The sequence below is a fragment of the Diabrotica virgifera genome, chromosome 8, assembly GCF_917563875.1.
Source record: "Diabrotica virgifera virgifera chromosome 8, PGI_DIABVI_V3a".
Lineage (NCBI taxonomy): Eukaryota > Metazoa > Arthropoda > Insecta > Coleoptera > Chrysomelidae > Diabrotica > Diabrotica virgifera.
Window position 1 is genome coordinate 118,591,103 of NC_065450.1, and position 22,637 is coordinate 118,613,739.

The 22,637-nt window shown below is 32.2% G+C and overlaps 1 protein-coding gene across 3 annotated transcripts in view; it reads left to right on the plus strand.

Annotated features, from left to right (window-relative positions):
- The window catches only part of LOC114342483 (CREB-binding protein), a 91,784-nt gene extending 69,349 nt beyond the window's left edge, over window positions 1-22,435 (plus strand). For 2 of the 3 annotated variants that reach the window (XM_028293290.2, XM_028293292.2), the window contains exons 18-23: window positions 1,317-1,477; window positions 1,562-1,792; window positions 10,964-11,277; window positions 13,997-14,239; window positions 18,730-18,998; window positions 21,495-22,435. In XM_028293290.2, the coding sequence (XP_028149091.1) occupies window positions 1,317-1,477; window positions 1,562-1,792; window positions 10,964-11,277; window positions 13,997-14,239; window positions 18,730-18,998; window positions 21,495-21,744 (1,468 nt within the window). In that variant the 3' untranslated portion in view covers window positions 21,745-22,435. The remainder of the gene's footprint in view (window positions 1-1,316; window positions 1,478-1,561; window positions 1,793-10,963; window positions 11,278-13,996; window positions 14,240-18,729; window positions 18,999-21,494) is intronic. The other variant, XM_028293291.2, reaches the window with a different exon arrangement.
- Window positions 22,436-22,637: the final 202 nt, after the last annotated feature.

Consider the following 22,637-nt stretch of genomic DNA (forward strand, 5'->3'; position numbering starts at 1 on the left):
CTTCTGTAACTTATACACCATACATTACACAAGGAGCATAGCGATTTATTAAAAATTTATAAATGGATCAAAACTCCATTTAAGTTGATATGGTTATCCTATATGTTTAATTGGGGATATTATTTTGACATTAGATAATTAGACTCAGCAACATTTTATTAAGCCGTCTCTTGTCCAACAGCCATATTGTGGTTCAAATAACCTGATTCTTGTCTATGTCCCAATAGTTATGACTCCACCGTTTGTTTTTTACATCACATTGTTGCCTGTGAGGAAGCTTGTTTTAAATTAATTAACCAGACTTTTTGTATTGGGCATATCATATTTTGAAATTTTTCTGATTATAACATAAACTATATTGAGAGATATAACTATACTAAATTTACAATCAAAATGCAGTAGAAATAAACAAACCAAGACACGTTAAATGCTATTAGGAGCACTCCCGAATAATAATTTACAATGTATATACATTGTAAATCCGAAATCATGATTTCCAAAGTTTATACATTGCAAATTATGATTCGGGAGTGCTCCTAGTAGCATTTAATGTGTCTTGGTTTGTTTATTTCTACTGCATCTTGATTGTAAATTTAGTATGTATATCTTTTTCAATATTTTAATTTTCCCTAAGATCATAACATTTCAGTAATTTATCATAACATCAGTGTAAAGTTTTCATTCACTATTTCTTACTTCATCTGTTCCTTTACTTTATTTGGATAATATATTATATTACTTCCTGTTTCGTCTCTACTGTCTCCACTAGGTTGTGTTAGTTATTGTACCATTTAATTTTCAATTATTGTTTTCAATATCATGTTCTGCGATTTAGAAATTTCTCATTAGGAATATATCTGTGGCTTAATGCTAAAAGGGCCAATGTCAATTTTTTGCGGTTTTGTTTTGTCAATATTGAATTAAAAAAAAGCTGTACAAAACAGCAAAAAATTGACATTGGCCATTTTAGCACCAAGCTACATATGCGAATTGTTTTGTCAATATTAATTTCAAAAAAAGCTGTACAAAAAAGTAGACATTGACATTGGCCCTTTTAGAACCAAGCCACAGATATGTAAATAGTCTTTTCCACAGATCAGTGATTTTAATTTCTCTGTTTTGCTGTTAAGCTTGACATAGGTTTTCAAATCTGTCAAGAGAGCAAAATGTAGTCTTTAACTTGTTATGGGACATACTTTGGAACTGAAAATAACAAAGCATTCAGCTTCCTGAACATTTACAAATATAAGTTACAAAAGCGTTTCAATCATATTTGACATATATTATAATAATACATAACTTGTGATATTTTTTAGGTTGCAACAGGCGCAACTACTTAGGAGAAGAATGGCTGTTATGACTAGAACAGCACCAGCAGCGAATCCTATACCAGGTGGTGCTAATGTCACTATGGGTGGTGCTGGTGTGCAATCAGTAGTACCAGGTGCTGTTAGTCCTGCTAATTCAATGAGTACAGGTATGTAATAACTTTATAATATATCATACACAGCAACAATTTGGTTTTATCCTATGAGTACATTTAAAATTCTGTTTTCAATAGGTTTGCCAAATCCTCAAATGGGAATACCATCTCCTCACCAACCTGGAATTGGTCTAAAACCACAAACACCGCCAGCCAATGTACTTCAAGTAGTTAAACAAGTTCAGGAGGAAGCTGCAAGGCAACAAGCACCTCACGTTGGTTATGGCAAAGTCAATCCAGGTCAAGTTCCTGGTCAGAATATGCCTCCACCACAAATTAGGAATATGGGACATCTTGGAGCAGGACAAAGTAAGTTTCATCTTTCTAGGCTATAGGCTGTTTTTTTTTCTTTCAATACTTGGTTAATAATAACGCCATGATCCTCCATAGGGATTTAACATATCGGAAAAAAACGGGAAAATTGGGAAAAAACAGATTTTTTTCCGTTTTTTCCAAAGTCTTGGAAGAATTAAAAAAAAAATAGGAAAATTTAAATATTTTTCAATTGAGACTGAAAAAATACCAATTTTAAAATCTATTAAAATATTTAATATTGTGTCTTTTATACACTTAAAGACAAAACGCACTTCTGATAATATAGATCTATGCGATTCTACTAAATTTATCGATTTTAATACGGGATGCAGGATATGTTTAGTATATTTTTTTCCTGTTTTTTTTTTCGGAAAAAAACCTATTTTGAGCTAAGGATATATTGTACCAGTGATAAACAGGAAACGCCAATTACAGTGAAGTTTTGTTTTGCGGGTTTTAAAAGGGTCCTTTTTGAGAATTGGCAAAGTAAATTGAGGCAAAAAAGCAATGTTGAACACAAGTTTCAGATTGGTTTCATCCTCATTCGTGAATAATTATTGGTGTTTCCCATGGGCATACCACAATTGACTTCATAACCTTGTAATTAGTAACTGCACATTTAAATGAGGTGGTTTTTGTGGAAATGAGGTTCAATCCAACTTGTCACTGGTTCAAGCTTTGCCAGTATTCCCTCCGTGCAGGACCATGGTGGGGATACATGAAACGATGCCAGTATCATTGTTTGTATAACAAATTTTATCAAAAATGGTAAATCAATGTTGTGTTGTAGAACTTGTAGCAGAAAAGAGAAGAGCTCGACGCATATGGCAACAAACAAGAAATCCATTAAATAAAACCTATCTTAATAGGATAAGTCATAGACTAAATAGAGAGCACTACATGAGGAAAAAAATGACTCCTTCCAGTTTTATGTTTCGAACCTCTCATGTGAAGACCACTCTATATAGAAAGCTGCAAAAAAATTTAAACGACTGACAATAACAAATTCACCTTTAAGAAAAACAGATATGACCTGGGCCCGCACAAATGAAGAAAAAACCACAGTATTTGTAAGATATGACTTAAATCGAATAAGCATAGGAATCAAGACTAATAGTACTTTATTAAATCTATCATTATAAAGTTACAACCGTTACTACAAGCTATTCATACATCTGTCATCAATGAAGTCTCTGTCAAGGTCAAGTGGCTAACGGCATCCTGGTGACAGCCATGCTGACTTGTCACTGTCATGGCTATTACTATTCAGCCACCTTAACAGTACGCAGTTATGCGTAACATATTACAGTATTCGCAGAGCATCTTGCAACTGTATTCTCAGCACCAGAAAACAATGACGATGAAGATGACGATATAAAAAGGTACCTCGAAACTCCATGTCAACTATCTCTTCCTCTGACAACATTTACTCCGACAGAGGCTCGACAACAAATAAAAATGCTAAATCCTCAGAAAGCTCCTGGCTATGATTTGATAACAGGAGAATTACTTCAGAAGCTACAAGTGTTATTAACAGTAATATACAACAGCATACTATGTCTTCGCTACTTTCCAATACAATGGAAATTAGCTCGTTACTATGATTCCGAAACCTGGTAAACCTGCAACACAAGCAAATTCATATCGCCCGATAAGCCTACTCCCAATAATGTCGAAAGTATTAGAACAGCTACTATTACATAAAGTCAAGCAAGTTGTCCCCATAAACGAAATTATACCACAACACCAATTCGGATTTAGACGTGAACACTCAACCATACAACAATGCCACAGAATAGTAAATATAATTAATACAACTCTTGAAGAGAAAAAGTTTTGCGCTGGAGTGTTTTTCGATATACAACAGGCATTTGATAGGGTATGGCATCAAGGTCTCCTCTATAAACTGAAATTACACCTAACAGACCAACTATACTTTATTCTAAAATCATATCTTACTGACCGAAATTTCTAAGTCACAATTGAAGACAACTTTTCAAATTACCACATCATCCAATCTGGCGTACCACAGGGTAGCGTTGTCGGCCCATTTCTATATCTGATATTTACAGCCGACGTTCCAACCAGAAATGATACTTTCTTAGCTACTTTTGACGATGATACGAGAATCTTAGCAGTGGATGTCGACCCTAATGTAGCATCACAAAAAGTTCAAAATCATTTAGACCAATTACAAAACTGGCTGAAGAGATGGAAAATAAATGTTAATGCCAGCAAATCAGTACAAATTACTTTTACAACGAGAAAATCTACATGTCCTCAAGTTTCTATAAATAATACTCCGATTCCCATCAAGCCAGTTGTCAAATACTTGGGATTACATTTGGATGAATAACTCATATGGAAAATGCACATTAAAATTAAATGTAAACAATTAGATCTTAAACTAAAAAATATGAACTGGCTATTTAACAAAAAGTCTCAGTTATCTCTTGAAAATAAACTGCTTCTGTACAAAGCTATACTTATACCAGTTTGTTCTTACGGAATAGAACTATGGGGCTGCAATAAACTTTCAAATACGAAGATACTCCAAACATTCCAATCCAAAATTCTCCGTATGATAAGTAAAGCTCCATGGTATGTATCCAACCAGACACTTCACAATGATCTGGACATCCCACTAACCAAGGACTTAATAAAAAATCGTTCAATAAAATATAAAAATCGCACCACTGACCACACCAACGAATTGATAAATAATTTATTCACCCAACCACTTGCTGAAAGAAAACTAAAGAGAATATGGCCAGACGACCTACCATAATAAACAATAATACTTAGAGAACCGTCACTGGATGGTATCTAACTCACCTTAATTTACTTTCAGACTATTTACTTATTACTTTGTGTTTAGAGTAGATTGTAAAAATGCAGTGTATCAAAAAAAAATGTTGCGTATGTACCTAATTGTGCTACTAGTAGCTAAAATAGTAAGTGTAGTTTTTATAGATCTCTAATAATTAATATAAATTAGAGAAGCGATTTAAACGAGGAGGAGTAAACTCAAAAAGACAGATTCACACCCAATAATGTCATAAAAATCACCAGATTCATCTTCTTTTTTGGTGGCCTTCGGCTGTAATCCAATAATCAGTATCAGACAACTTATAAATAAGACTAATAACAATAATACGTCGATAAAGAGTTCTAAAAGTAACAGTTTTCTCATAAAAATACAGACTAAAAATCTAAAAATTAAAGGAATAACTCAGAAAGCATAAAAATTGCCGATATAACTTAACCTATGAATATTTAATGTCAATAGTGTCAAAATGTTATAAATGTAAACAGTGTCAAAAATTATAATTTCATGGAGTAAACTTGCCTGCGGTTGGACCAATTACAAACAAGCATCACAGCGCGGTAAATTTGAATTATTCCTCCTAGTATAAAAACGAGGATAGACTTTTCCCTTTCTGATCCATTTGGGGTTGAAAAGATAAATTGTGATGACTTTTTAGAAACCCATTTCTTAATACTACATCCATTTTATACATAAATTGAAAAAATATCGTTAAAAACTAATTATTATTATTAGCAACTTCACAATATGTATTTATCATATTCTTAACTTCAAATTGTGGTGGCCAAAAATGTCAGGTGCGAATAACATGAAAGAATAGGGAACTTGCACATTTTTTTATTACATAATAATGTTCAGTTTTGTTTAAAAATGAGATTTCCAAAATTTCACGCTTCAAAAACTCATAATAAGAAATACAAATTTAAAGTCTTCTGCGGTATAAAATAGTTCAAACGACCCGTTACGTCACATAGTTTTATTATATAGTTATGATTCTGGTTATATTTAGGTATATTCTTCTTCTCATTCTTTAGTTTATTGGCCTCCACCTACTTGGGTATTTGGCCAGCTCATCGTCACGAAATAAGGGAAAAGTAATTTATATTCTAATGACATTTATCGTATGTCATTGTAATAATAGTTTGTTGAGATTGGAGTTTGATACAGTTTTTGAAGGAAAGGAAAGAAGTTTTACTATGGAAAATAAAACCATTTTGTAAAAGTACAAGTTTTCTATGAATAGTTCAAATGATCAAAAACACTTGTGACGTCACATAACTGTATTTTCTACTGACGTTTATAATGTCTAATTTACAATTACATATATACAATTTTGTTTACTTTGTTGGTGCAAAATGTAAACATATAACCGGATGACGTCACGATGCGTTTTGGGCTGGCTGGTATAATTTGAATTTTTAATCGTCTTTAGGGGCCAAACGAAAGACAAAAAAAACTTTTTTATCTTTGATACATGTTTTTAATTATGTTCTGTTGTGATTTATAACATTTTTTTCGAATTTAAAATTTTATGCAAATTCCCTATTTCGAAATCAAGTTTGTATTGAAAAATTATAACTTATAGAATTGAATCAATAATTAAAAAAAATTAAAGTTAGCCTCAACAATGTTTCTCTTATCGAGGAGCCAGTACACATGCTATCATATGTGTGAAATAATAAAAAGAACGAGATATTTGTCATGAATTTGTGGAAGGTCTATCAATTTTGAAATGAACTACATCAAGAATATAATATATTATATCAATGTATGATAGGCGAATATTGTTGGCTTTGTTGAGATACAACTAAAGGGTCGGATATTTTTCATAAAGGTCTACCAATTTTAAAAACTTTTTATATACTTGGCTTGGTTGGTGTCACGGACTCCGCAAATTTTGTAATCCATTTTAAAAATAGTTCTAGGCTACCTAGATACCTGAAATTTTCAGGATAGCTTAGAACTAGCTAACAATGCAATATTTAACTGCTATTATACAGGGTGATTAATTATATAGTGGGGTGAAGCTCCGTAGATCCGTTATAGTAAATAGCGATAAAAGTTAATATCAAAAATTTTAGCGAACTTTGAGCTTCACATTACAAAATTAGTTAGAATGTTACAGGGTGTTCGATAACATATAGTGGCAGACCAAACTTATGTTTTTTTAAATAGAACACCCTGTATTTTATTTTATATTCGAAATCTTCGTAACTTTTCGATTACAAAAATATAAAGGTTTGGTATGTTATAGGGGAATTTACAAAGTTACAACTAATTTTATATAAAAATCGTAACAAGTTTAACTACCTGTATAAATAAAAGCAAGCACAAGGTCAATGGCTTATTGACGTCATATTTTTTTTATTTATTGTCAAAATTGTCGTAAATGTTTGTTTTGCTAATTTTCTTTATATTGAATACAGGGTGAGTCAAAACGCAAGTACATTATTTTCTCAGTAATTTTAAATAGAACACCCTATATTTTATATCATTATCAAAAAGTACCATTACCATACTATAATTTTTGTATAACATTCCCTATGTACAAATTTATTAGTTTTCAAGATATTTTCATTTTTCAGAGCAAAATTATTAATAATTACGGGTCTAAATCTTTCCAAATTTTAAGTAAGTCATGACTGAATAATTGTCTAAAACTTACAATTTACAATTTAGTCCTGTCGCCAGGGGGGGTACAACGGCCTCCTTTATTCAGATGGACTTACCCAAGTTTTTTTCATGTATTTTGACCCGTAGAATACGAATTTTTTGGGTAACAGTTGATCCGGATGTCGATAAGATTGTTATAGACAAAGAACTTGAGGAATTACATAACAGCGATTTGTAGCAAAACAAAACATTTGTTTGTATTTTTTGGGTCATTCTAAGCAAAAAATTTTCTGGCAAGTTTTTTCGTAGGATGCATAGTTTTCGAGATAAACGCGGTTGAACTTTCAAAAAATCGAAAAGTTGCAATTTTTGAACCCGAGTAACTTTTGATTAAAAAATAAAATAGCAATTCTGCTTACCGCATTTGAAAGTTCAAGTCAAATTATATCGGTTTTGATTATTTGTATTGCTAAACATTTATTTTTTTATTGTTAAACAAAGCTTTAAACACCTAGTGCGTGAGTGATGTTTTCAATGATTCCTCATTTAAAATCGAACGAGTAGGTAGAGAGGTACAAGTACAAGCGAGGCAATATCTACGTAGCATGCATTCAAACGCATGTATTAGGCACGGGAAACACTACGTGTTTATAGCTTTGTTTAACAATAAAAAAATAAATTTTTAGCAATGCAAACAATCAAAACCGATATAATTTGACTTAAACTTTCAAATACACTAAGCAGAATTGCTATTTTATTTTTAAATCAAAAGTTATTCGGGTTCAAAAATTGCAATTTTTCGATTTTTTTAAATTTTAACAGCGGTTATCTTGAAAACTATGCATCCTACGAAGAAACATTTTTTGCTTGGAATGACCAAACAAATACAAAAAAATGTTTTGTTTTGCGAGAAATCGCTGTTATGTAAATCCTCAAGTTCTTTGTTTATAACAATCTTATCGACATCCGGATCAACTGTTACCCAAAAAATTCGTGTTCTACGGGTCAAAATACATAAAAAAAACTTCGTTAAGTCCATCTGAATAAAGGAGGCCGTTGTACCCCCCTGGCGACAGAACTAATTACTGATTATCAATTTGTAATCAAAGTTGGCTACAATTTTTGTTATTAACTTTTATTACTATCTATTACTTATAACATAACGGATCTACAAAGCTTTACCCCACTGACCAATCACACTGTATGGATAAATCGATTTTTTTTTAATTTCAAACTATTTTAAAAATGTGACTAATGCAATGATATTTTAAAGTACGTTAATAAATCGATATCTACAAATTGATGGTGCCTCAGTGGCATTAGACTGCAGATCGAGAGGTCCCCAGTTGGAACCCGGCTGTTGCATATCTTTTTTTAATTGTTTTAATAAATAATTAATAATAAATAATTAATAATAAATAATAAAATTATTAATAAATAATTAAAAGTATATACTTAAAATTATATATACCATTTTAAACAACCGTGGTATTATAAAAAATACTATTTTATACTAGTGTAATTTTTGGAATCATAATTATAAATAACAGTTAATACACCTACTAAAAATTCATCTTTTATAAGTTAATTATTCTTTACAAACATGTTGTGTCCTACATATGTACATGTACAATAACAAAACCGTGATATTATAAAAAGTACTTTATCTACTCTATGTCATATTATGTATAAGTTTTTAGTTTGTGAAAACTGTTATTATAGATAGCAGTGCATGAAGTAACAATGTATTTTAAATGGGATTTACTTTTTCGCACACTTTCAATGGGTTTTTTGGCACATTTTGATATAATCAAATATCCTTAACTTTCACGTTGTCATGGTGATGACAATATGAGCAATGACTGACAACAAAATTTTTGACAGTTTTGTGGTTTGAAAGTACATAGTTAGGATTTTTAAATGCCAAAGTTCTAAAAATTGTAGAATAGAAATGAATTCCAGTGACGAAGAGTTACAGTTTTTATATTTGTTTATCGTAGATAAAATATTGTATGAAACTGTGCGTGAAGTACTTTTTGCGAAATTACACGATGTATAGCACTCGCTCCGTCGCTCGTGCTCTAAATATCACGTGCGTTCGCAAAAAGCTTACTTCACGAACTGTTTCATAAATAACTATTTTTATTAGAGTGTAATTTTTGGAATTTTAAGCATTTTATCGTTAAATCGTTTATCATTAAATTATTTTATACATATTCTTTCCTATAAATAATAAAAGGTTTTATTATAAAAAAGTTATTTTTTTATAAAAGTGTAATTATTTCAGTTATGAAAGGTTTATCTATTTTGAAAACAACTATATCATAAATATGCAATATTGTAGCAGATTGAGCTGCAAGTATGATATAGAAAATGTTACTCAATTTTTTTAGAAATGTTAAAAATGAAATAGATATTTTCAACAAATTAATTATTGATATCTGGGGCCATATTAAAGATTTCCACTAACAAGCTAGCTCATTTCCCATTTTATGAGGTTAAATTCAATTGAAAAGATATTTTTAGTCTGCCTTTTAATGCAGGCTGTAAAATATAGAACTCTGACCTTCAGCTTGAATTAATTAACTCATATTTAATAATAATCATAGGGAAATCAGAGAAAGAGGCTTGAACGAAGACATGTGCTACGATAGAGAACAATGGCAATTGGGAATTGGAAGATGTCGTAGAACGTTATGAGAGAGAGAGAGAGAGAGAGAGAGTAAATCTTTATTTGCATAAATTTTTAACATAATTGAGCAAATAACGTCACATTACTAATAATCACATATTAAAAAATGTTACTAATAATCACATATTAAAAAGATATATTAACAATACACTAAAATATACAAACAATACAAATTACATATATGCTGATCAAGGCTGATAGGCCAGGTACTCCACCACAGTATACGGCTCAATGTTAACCAGGTGTTGAAAAACCGTTTTTTTAAAAGCTTTATAGCTTGTTTCCCGTTGAATGTCAGATGGTAGACTATTGTAAAATTTAACGCACGCATACAAAGGACTTCTCTCTGTTAGGGACAATCTGTGAAGTGGAATATTCAAATTAAGGCTTCTTGTGTTATATTCATGATTTGGTTGTAGGTGATAAATAAAGTAAAATTTTTAAAGAGAAACATAATACATTCATATATATAGATAGCTGAGAAAGTGAGTATATTGAGTGATTTGAATCGGCCTCTACAGGATTCTCTCGCCTTTAGTCCTAGGATCACCCTGACTGCCTTTTTTTGGACTATGAAGACAGTTGAGCTATCCACCGAAGCACCCCAGAAGACTATTCCATATCGCATAAGAGAATAAAAGTTTGCATAATATACCGATAGTAAGATTCCCTGGTCTAGATAGTTTTTCAAAACTCTTAATGAGTAGCAGGCTCTATTTAGTTTTTTTGTCGCATTTTTTATTTGTTCTCCCCAATTCAAGTTCTGGTCAATATGAAGACCAAGAACCGATATGAACCGATTATATACAATAATAATCGTAAACAATTTTTTCTAACTGTCCTCAAATTAGAGTTTTAAAAGGACTTATCAAAATCCAGTTTTCCAAATTTAACATGCTTAGAGTATTTGTGGAATGTTTTTATCACTAAATATTTATAAGCAGCAAAGCAGCTGTTTTCAATTTGTTCACTATTACCTACAATGATTAACTTTTATATTGTTTGTTAATAAATAAAAATATTCTATTTCTAGGTGGAGGTAATCTCTTACCAATGGAACAATGGCAACAAAGGTATCCAAGTGGTGTAGCACCAGGTATTCGACAGCAAGGTCCACCAGTAATGCAGCCAAACCAGATGGGTCAAACACCCATGCAGACGAACCAAGCGGGTGTCAGGCCGGGTACTGCGCCTATAAGTGCTCCTGGAAGTATGATGCAGAAACAAGCCTTACAGCAACTTATGCAAACTTTAAGATCGCCGCAGTCTGCTGAACAACAACAACAAATTTTATCAATACTTAAATCCAATCCACAACTTATGGCTGCATTTATTAAACAAAGACAGGTATTTATATTTTTTTTTAACATATATTTGTGAATTTAACTCATAACTTTACGATATAAGAAAAGATCATCTTTCCCAGGCTCAGTATCAGAAAAGTTCTTCGATGTACACTTTACATGTGGCCATCTTATCCTCAACTGTTGTCGCCAATTCCCTGCCTTTGTCTATGATGAGGGTTCTGGGCCTTCTCTTGTATTGACCAGTGGATTCTCGAATCATTCGTTGGACATTTATATGGTCAGGTTTCATTTGGAGCTCCTTAATTAATTTATATTCTTCTTGTATCCATAATCTCCTTGGCTCCCCTCAATTCTTTGTTGTTTGTTCTGGTAATTTCTTGTACTACATGTACTACATGTATGTTCAACACATACAGTATGGCTGTACCATACTGTAACAGACTGGCTGTACCTTACTGTAACAGACTGGCTGAGTAACTAAGAGTCAAAGTAAAAGCAACTTTTATCTTTGGTTTGTTATGTTGTTTACAAAAAAAAAAGAATTATCCTTATATAAAGTTTATTTCATTTATGCCAAATAAACATTAGCTCTAAAAACAATCTCTAATTAGCTGTATAAAGTGTGTCATAATACACATTTAGAAAACATTTATAGGTTCCGCTGAACAGTTTTTATTTTAGCCACGCAATCTTCAGTTTCTGGATATATCGCACCATCAGTGCAAGACTGTTGTAAGTCAAAATAAATAAGTTTCGGGATAAAGACGGTTTTGTTTATTTTCGTGCCTTTATCGCTGTGCTAATGTCGGTCTGAGAGTTGTGATATTTGACCGGTTGATTATTTGAAAGGTTACTAAAGTTTAACACAGGATAGATATGCAAGTTTACAAGCGATTTCCTTCATTTTCATAAAATTTTTGACTTACAACAGTTTTGCACTGAGAGTGCAATATATCGCTTCTAATTGTTTCCAAGTCTTTCTTGGGTTGCCTCATGAGTGGTCTGAATCCAATATTTTTCAGCGATTCTTTGGATATCATCATTACCCGGGTTTTGTTTTTAATTTCGTAATTTCTATTATGTCAGTCTTTCGACAGCATAGCTCATTGTGTTGTTTAAAGCTTGTTCGCAGGTTTACAAGTCTTGGATATGTGAATGAAATCCAGTTTGTCAAAGGCTGCTCAGTACTGTACCACTCTTTTGTCCACCCATTTTAGAACTCTGCCTTCCTAAAATCATTATTTTAGTTTCCATCAACGTTGGATGGCAGACAATAAAATCCACTGTGTATCTGAATTACTGCCACGTTATTACTTACTTTAACACCTTGGCTGTGTTACGAGACAAACGGACCTCATATTACACCAACGGTTGGCTGTATCAACTGTGTCATAACTCACTGTGGTAAATGTTCACTATATCACTCATAACATAAGTCATATATCACTCAAGACATATATCCCTCGTAACGCACTCAACTAAGTTTATAAATATCTCTAAAGGCAGCCAAGGTGTTAAGTTGCCTGTATATGGTTCTTTTCATGAGCATTTTTCAGTGCGTCACAAATGATAGAAAAAAAAAGGTTAGTCCGTGATAAATACACATTTATGACATTTATTCCAACATGACATTTTAGTTAAATCTGACAGTTGTCACATTTTATTTGCAATTTGGTATAAAAACAAATCAATTTTGTTTATTGCATTTATAAAATGGTATTTTCTTTGATTAGTATAGTCTTATAAATTGTACAGATTAAATTTTTTTATATAGAATAATATAATATTATTTAATATTATATTATTAGCTCCATCTATTGACAACTATATTAAATGTTATAAATGTCACCGACGAAATGTAATCAGCGACGTGCGTTTTTTTCTGTCACATACAATTTAATGCGTTAGAGAGAAAACGAAAAACTGACGCACTGAAAAATGCTCATGAAAAGAACCATATAGTTCAAATATAGCTTCCCTGTCTTTTAAGTGAGTAATATGTATACAGTGCTAGTCAAAAGTCCGTACCCCCCTCGTATCTTTTGAACGGTTATACCTATAATAGTGAAATTTGGAGTGAGGAAATAAACGGACGTAAGCTTCTTAACTAGTTATGACAGGTGACGTAATAGTGACAGATGACGTTACAGAGCCACTGTGACCGATAATTTTAAATGGGACCTTATAGCAAGTGATACCTCGTTTGAAAGGTATTTAAAATACCTATTCAGTCATACTAATTTTTTTGGGTTTAAGTTGATTTTGATTTTGGTGAATAAACTAAATAAATATAATATTGTAGTTTCGAATTTAATTAATAAAAATTCAAATGTCCGCCTATGGATTTTTTGTCAAAAAAGTTGACCTTTTTTAATTCTCTAGTAGTTTTTACGTCAACGTCAACCTGTTTGACAAGTAATCATAGGCGGAATTTTGAATTTTTATTAATTAAATGCGAAACTACAATTTTATATTTATTTCATTTATTCATCAAAATTTGCTTAAACCCAAACAAAGTTAGTATGACTGAATAGGTATTTTAAATACCTTTCATACGAGGTATCACTTGCCATAAGGTCCCATTTAAAATTATCGGTCACAGTGGCTCTGTAACGTCATCTGTCACTATTACGTCACCTGTCATAACTAACGTCCGTTTATTTTCTCCCTCCAAATTTCACTATTATAGGTATAACCGTTCAAAAGATACGAGGGGGGGTACGGACTTTTGACTAGCACTGTATAATTATATCTTTTAGCAGGCACAGCAAATCCAACAGGCAGGCGGTGGTAATCCTTCCCAACAACAACAACTGCAACATATCCTTAACCAACAGCCAAATGCCAATCAACAGCATCAAAACCGAATGCAGATTCAAGGAGGTTTAATAAATCAAGCGCAAGCTCAAGGTCTCAGTCAAGGCCCTGGACCTAGCCAGCCAATGACGCAGCAGCAACAATGGTACAAACATCAACAGATGCTGGCAATGCGGCAACAACAGGTAAATAAAAGAAATAACTTACATGTTTCTTATATAAATTAAAATTAACCTACGATAGACTCCCTCTATAACGAGAACTGAAATGGCAGACTAATTACTTCGTTTAAGCGGATCTCGTTATATCAGACAACAATAATTTTTTTATATAAAAAAATTATACAGTATGTCCCTGTAAGTTGTATGCATATGGAAAACTTTTTTTATTAAAAATGAATAACCATTTTCAATTTCGTTGCAAAACGAAAATACAGCCGAACCATATTCCAGTCCAATCAGAGAGTGCTGCAAGCACCTCTACCGGTTTCGAAACTCATTAGTCTCTCATCAGGAGGCACATATGCTGCTCTCCCTGATCCAACCAAAACAAACCCCAGCGTGCAGTCCCGAATTGCAACGAACGAAATGGCATAGATGCCCTAGCGGCAACTGCTAGCAAAAGACTAAGTTTTCACTCTAATGGCATATAACATATCCCAACCAGAGAAGGTTCCCATTGTTTTCATTCTGGTGGGATATGTTATATGCCATTAGAGTGAAAACTTAGACTTTTTTTATTATTCATTTTACGAAAAAAAGTTATTCTTCATAAAAAGCTCTGCATGGTCCAAAACCTAAGATTTAACCATCAAATATCAATTTTTTTTAATATTATACAAGGTATGTCAAAAAGTTTGAATTTCACTCAAGAGTAAAGTAGCTTTATTTTTCACAATATTGAAAATTGCTATTATGAAAAGTTGTTTGGAATTAAAAACTATATTCTAGTATGCAATTACATCCTTCTAATTTTTTTTTTTTGAAAAATTATGGATAACTAACATTATTTTCAGTTATTTTAATTCAGATAACTGTTTTATTATTAACTTTACGGAAAAAAGTGATTCTTAATAAAAAGTTCTGCATTTTATACGAGGTATGTGAAAAAATATGAATTTCGCTCAAGAGTAAAATACGTTTATTTCTCACAATATCGAAAATTGTTATTATGAAAAGCTATTTAGAATTAAAAACTATGTTTCAGTATGTAATTACATCCTTCTAATTGAAATTTTCTGAACTATAAAGGTACTTTACTTTTGATTTAAATTTATCTTTTTTGACATACCTCGTATAAAATTGATAAAATTTGATATAAGATGGTTGTATTTTAGGTTTTAGACCATCCAGAACTTTTTATTAATAATCACTTTTTTTCATAAAATTAATAATAAAAGATTTATTTATCAGAATTGAAATAACTGAAAATAATGTTGTTATCCATAATTTTTCAAATTTTTTTTCAATTAGAAGGATGTAATTGCATATTAGAATATAGTTTTTCATTCCAAACAACTTTTCATAATAGCAATTTTCAATATTGTGAAAAATAAAGCTACTTTACTCTTGAGTGAAATTCAAATTTTTTGACATACCTCGTATAACATTCATAAAATTTGATATCTGATGGTTGAATCTTGGGTTTTGGAACATGCAGAACTATTTTTAATAAGGATTAATTTTGTTTCGTAAAATTAATAATAAAAAAGTTTTACATATGGATATTACAGGGACATATTGTATATATCTATTACAGTTTTTCATCAATTATCATATACATTACTTTGTAGTTGTGCACATAAAAAAGGGTAAAAAAATAGATTTTTTTGAAAAAAGTTATTCAAAAATAATTTAATAAGAAAAAATTGACGATACTTTTGCATAATTATTTATTACTAATAAATGCATTTTTTATTCACTTTTTTTAAACCAATTTCAAAGTTTAGCTCATGCTATTTCATTTGACACCTGTAGAATGGCTCTAACATTATTTTTTTCTGACTTATGTTATTGCAAAAAAAAGCTTTCTGGGATAAACAATTTGAATAAAATTTAAACAATTGAATGAATCGCTTTGAAATTTTTGTCACATATGGTAGGGGAGCCCAAGCGGGGATTTTTGCAGTTACTCGAGCGCATCAGATTAGCATATGTGGAGAAACCTGGTACCCTGCAGATGTACCTCTACCATATATTGGCTCTTAACACAGGGGAGTTCGTTAAGGGGGGCCCGAAAAAAAAATCTATCCTTAAAAAAACTCGAAATTGTCAGATTAAGATAAGGTAAGTTAAGTGCATGCAAAAGAGTGTATATTTCAAAAATCTGACTATTTAAACCGGGCGTAAGGAAATGGGTGAGTCCCAAAGTTTCACGAGAAAAAAGCGAATATTTCGCGAAATAAATGACAGATCGAAAAACTAAAACATATGTGCCCAATATTTTTTAAAAATCTATCGAATGATACCAAACACGACTTCCCAAGGAGAGGGATGGGGGGTAAATTAAATATTTTTAATACGAATCCCGCGATATTTCGCGAAATGAACATCAGATCGAAAAACTGTAAAATACACTTATTCAATATTTTTCAAAAATCTATCGAATGGCACCAAACACGACCCCCCACGGAGGTGGGGTGGGGGTTACTTTAAAATCTTAAATAGGAGCCCTCATTTTTTATTGCAGATTTGGATTCCTTACGTAAAAATAAGTAACTTTTATTCGAAACATTTTTTTGAATTATATGGCATTATATATATCTATCTATATTATTCGATAGATGGCATTATAATCGGAAATAACGATTGTTGGAAATGGAAAATTAAATAAAAAAATGGCAAGCGCCCACTAAAATGGAAAACTTTACTTAACTTTTTTTGATTTTAGGACCTACTCTTCACAACCCAATTGGTCCCCAAAGCGCTCGAGTGACTGCACATTTAGCATACTTTTCATGGCATGGGGGGTAAATTAAATATTTTTAATACGAATCCCGCGATATTTCGCGAAATGAACATCAGATCGAAAAACTGTAAAATACACTTATTCAATATTTTTCAAAAATCTATCGAATGGCACCAAACACGACCCCCCACGGAGGTGGGGTGGGGGTTACTTTAAAATCTTAAATAGGAGCCCTCATTTTTTATTGCAGATTTGGATTCCTTACGTAAAAATAAGTAACTTTTATTCGAAACATTTTTTTGAATTATATGGCATTATATATATCTATCTATATTATTCGATAGATGGCATTATAATCGGAAATAACGATTGTTGGAAATGGAAAATTAAATAAAAAAATGGCAAGCGCCCACTAAAATGGAAAACTTTACTTAACTTTTTTTGATTTTAGGACCTACTCTTCACAACCCAATTGGTCCCCAAAGCGCTCGAGTGACTGCACATTTAGCATACTTTGCTCCCCTACCATTAAGCACCAAAGAGCCCTAATTTGGCAAAAATTTCAAAGCTGTATACTTATTTTACAATTATTGCGAAATTATTTTTTTTTTTAATTTCGACCTTTTTTTGGCAATTATATTAACAATAAATGAGTGTTAAACTTTGTAATACGCTATTTTAAAGATTTTTCCATTCTCTCGAAGATGTCTGTACTAAGAAAACCTGTTCTACTGTTTTCCATTAATTTGAAAAAAAAAGGAAAAAAGGCCGTTTTTTACACTAAATTGTTTATAAATAAAAATGGCCGACAGATCCTATGCAGGAAATAGTTGCAATTTGTTCTTATAGGTATTACCTGTTAACGCTTCAGTACCCTGGCTGTTGAAGTGTCACGAACAGGGTATATTTTTGTCTTATTACCCTGGCTTAAAAAGCAGCAATTAAGCTATACAATAACTGTTATGAATAATCTAGTACATGTGTATAAAGATCTTCTATTTTCTTATATAGGCAAAATGTTAAATCGTCTAAACAGTCTTACCAGCATTTTTTAGGTTGTCCAGTGCTTCTTAAACCTATTGACGATTTGGCTTGAGATATTCTTATATTCTATCAATATGTTCATTCCATTTTATTCTTTTTTCTATCCATTTGTTAACTGGGACTATTTTACATTGTCTTTGAATGTCTTCACTTATCAAGGCTATTGTATAAAGTTTTGCCGATTATCCTTTTTAATATTTTTCATATCTTTTGCTTCAATTATTCGTTTTGTTTTGCTTGTGTCAGACTTTGCTTGTGCCAGGCATTGTTTGTGCAATATACGCCACAATGGGGCTTATTGATTTCTTATACCCTCTAGTTCACATATCTTTATTGAGATGTTTATTTCTCCGTATAATGTTATTTAGGCAGATTGTACTTTATTTGCATTTGTAGCTTGGAGTCTTACTTCATTTTCGGTGTTGATCGATGTTTTTCGACAGACCTTAATTTTTTCATTTGTTATATATAAATTACAAAACATCCAGATATCCCATGTTTTAGGTATTTTTATCTGACCCTCGCCCTTGAATACAGAGCCTTCACAATGTATGCTATTCTAAGTAGTTTTATTCAGTGATTCAAATGGCCATGAATATGATTAGTTTTAGTAAATTATGCTCATTCTAAAATAGGAAAGTGTATAGTGCACTTAAATTGTTAAAAATCGCAACAATAATTTTTATTAATTGACAATTTTAATAATTAACCATTGTTGTAACAGGCGGCAGCACAACAGCAGCAACAACAGCCTAGTTTTCAGCAACCTGGAGCTTGTCCGACCTACCAACAGAGGTTACCAGGTATTAGGCAGCCACATATGGGTTACAACAATTCATTTGGCGACCAACAATACCCACCAATGCAAGGACTTAAACCAACACCACCACCTGTACAGTCACCACAAGGTGTAATGGGACCACCTCAAGGACAAGGCATATCTGTTCAACAGCAGCAACTGATGCAAAGTGTGAGAAGTCCGCCCCCTATTAGGTTTGTATTATTTCCTCTATAACATTAACTTGTTTTACACTGAATAATAACTTAAACGAATAAAACTGTGATACATCAAATTAACACCTTTTGAAGTTATTTGGTAGAGTTCAAAAATCTCTTAACAAGACCTGAGAAATAGATAAAGATGTACACCAAAGTTGATCAAATTGTTTACCTTGGATATCAGTTAAATTATAACGCAGAGATTCACGGTGAAATTAGATTCAAGATAAAGCAGGCCAGAGCCGCTTTTAGAAAGATGTCCAAAGTATTATGTAACAGACCTAAAATTGGCATTGAGGATCCGTCTACTTCTTGGACTACGTCACAGTCTTGGACTGTGAATAAAATCGATCTAAATCGCCTTGAAGCTTTCGAAATGTGATGCTATAGAAGATTTTAAAAGTTTCTTGGATATAGAAGATTTGAAACTCCACAATACTAGAACGTCTCAGCAAGACCACTGAGATTATAAAAAGCATCAAGAAGAGAAAGCTGGAGTATTTCGGACATGTAATGAGAGGTCCCAAATATAGGTTGCTACAAAATATTATTCAAGAGAAAATAGCAGGCAAACGCAGTCCAAGACGAAGAAAAACTTCATGGTTTAAGAACTTGCGAAATTGGTATGGTGTTGATACAAGAAGATGTAGTGATATCATTAAGATTGTTGTAGCTGACTAGCATCAAGCGGCGAGATAGGACCAAATGGAGAAATAATGTTAGGATGGTGGAGGCTCAATTAGGGCATAGCCCTAGACATGAAATGTACTAGGGTATAGTTATGCGAAGAGGAACAATAAAAAAGCCAATTTTGTTTTGTATATAATTTAAGAGTTATGTTATGACGAATATAATTATTTTTTTGTTATAATTATTATTTTTACCTGAGCTGGTGGCCCGTAGCTTAGCAGCTTTGTTACTGGCATAACAAGCTGGCGAACCCGGGTTCGATTGCCCATACTGTTGTGGGTCGCACAAGGAGCACTGGTGTAACCTTAAAACCCTAAGTGGACTCTTACACCAAGGCGATATTCAATATGCAATATGAAACACGCAACAATAAATATCGCCGGTTAATATGTATCGCTTAAACGCATTTAAAACTACCTAGGATACCTGGAAGGGTACTATCATTCACTGAAGGAACAGAGATAAAGATTGTCCAACCAAAATCACATAAGATACTCAGTGCATATCTTCTCGCTATGCACGTTGTGCGATTTTTCAGATATTTACTGCCAAAATGGCAGTAACTTAGATGACATTATCCCATCTAGACCTGTTTTAAAATACTTAGTGGCATTTGATACTCCTGCTTATGTGACAAACGGATGAAATCAGCTGTTAGGTAGAAAATATGTGAGCTTACACAACAATTATTTATCTTCACGTCGCATTGTAACATGTAATGTATATACTGATACTATAGTTTATTTTTTAACTAGGAGGAGTAAACTAAAAAGACAGATTCACACCCAAGAAAGTCACTAGAAAAATAACCAAATACATCTTCTTTTTGGGTTGAGCATGTCATCCCTCAACGGTAACCCATAAATATTATATTATATTAATACGTCACTAGAGAGTTCTACAAATAACTGCTTTTTAATATAATAGAAGACTAAAAAACTAAAAATAAAGGAATAACACAGAAAATACAAAAAATCGCCGATAAAACTTAATTAACCTATGAAGTGTCAATCGTGTCAAAATGTGATAAATGTCATTAGTGTCAAAATTTTATATCGGTGGAGTAAACTTGCCTGCGGTTGGACCAATTACAAACAAGAATTACAGCGCAGTAAATTTGAATCGCCTTTTGGTTTAAAAACAAACCATAGAAAATTGAAAGGCTGGACTTATTACAGCGTGCCTATCATGTTTTATTTAAAATGAAAAAAGAAGGTCATGATGAAGCTCTATTTTTTATGTATTTTATCAAAAACTATATTTCAGATTTTTTTCATATTGTCCCGTAAGGTGTCACCCCCTTATAGACTTCAAAATAGATCCAGTTTTTTGAGTTTTTGAAGGTGGCTCGCCGCAATATCTTAAAAATAATCAGAAATATAGTTTTTGATAAAATACATAAATTAAACATTCGAAAAAAATGGGTTTTGAGGTTGTACACTCAACCTACAGATCTATAAATAATATACATGTTTTGTATAAGCCTCAACTATGCACATGAATTTTTTGAAATTTATAAATTGATCGCGTCCCTCCTAAATAAACTGCAGGAGATCGCATCTCCCCTAAAAAATAAAAACGAAGATAGGGGAGGGTAAGGGGGTGGCGGGTTTGTGCCCGTCTAATTTTCTAATCACACAGAACCTAAGTAAATCAAAAACCTGAATTCTGGGTGTGAGGGCATTTTGAATATCTTAACGGGGGGCACCGTTTCTGCATGTGTTAATGTTATTATTTTTTTTTTATATTAGCCAATATTTAAAATTTATAGAATTGTAGTAAATAATCTTTATGTTGCAGAAGTCCGCAACCGAGTCCTTCTTCACGGACGGCGCCGAGTCCTCGAAACCAAACAGTAGCGAGTCCACGGGGCCCTCAACAATCTCCGCACGACCTCGCCGCAGCATCGGAAATGCTGTTAAGTCAGAATCACTCGAATGCTCTTCATCCGCATGCTTCACCAGTTGCCACACCAAACCAAGACTCAAATAACGAAGTGCCGACCATGACTCCACAAGACCAGTTAAGCAAATTTGTGGAGCAACTTTAGTGGTGCAATGTACTTCTTTCGAGACGATTATCAGACTAATAAAAGTGATAAAAAATATATTTATATATCTATATATTTGTAAATACTGTAGATTGTGAAAATATGAAAGTGATTATGTATTGATTATATATACAAAATGTACATATGTTTCATAGACAAACTGTATCATATTATACATATACATATTTAATATTTAGTGAATTAATTGAGTGAAATTGAAGATACCTTAAAGTATTTATGGCTTTGCGAGGCTGTGTTTAAATTAACGGATTGTTACCTAGTGAATGGTAGACTTTGGCATAGCTACGCAACTGTTAATCGTTTTTTCTTTTTATTTTTATTTACATTTACATGACTTTGTAAAAAATTAATTAAAGAATTTTTACCGAAACATTTTAGTGTCGCGTCGGTAGCTATTGTGATGGCGGTCCTTATAAAATGGATCTCCGTTTGTTTTTTATATAATATATATTTATAATTTATATACCTATCGTCTTGTTTTCGTATGTTACAACATTCCACAAAGTGTGGGGTGCGGTGCTGGCACAAATGACAATCCTGAAGCCCACGCCAGTGCAATAACTTATTCAACATCCCTCCTCTAATTTATTACTGAAAATAAAACAACTAGATTACTTAGTGTTAAGAATTATATAAAAGAAAATAAACAATAATTCTCAATATTACACAATTATTTTCTTTCAAAGGTTACCTTAAGTGTTTTGTGTTTCAAAGTTAACGTGTTTGTTTGATATTCTTACATAGCTAACAACACACTTTCATCTCATTTCATCCTTTAACATACGAAAATCAAAACTTAGTTTAAATCCGGGTTCTCAGTTAGTAGACTTAGTATATTTGTATCAGTAACTCAGTTTGGCAGATCCGGAGAC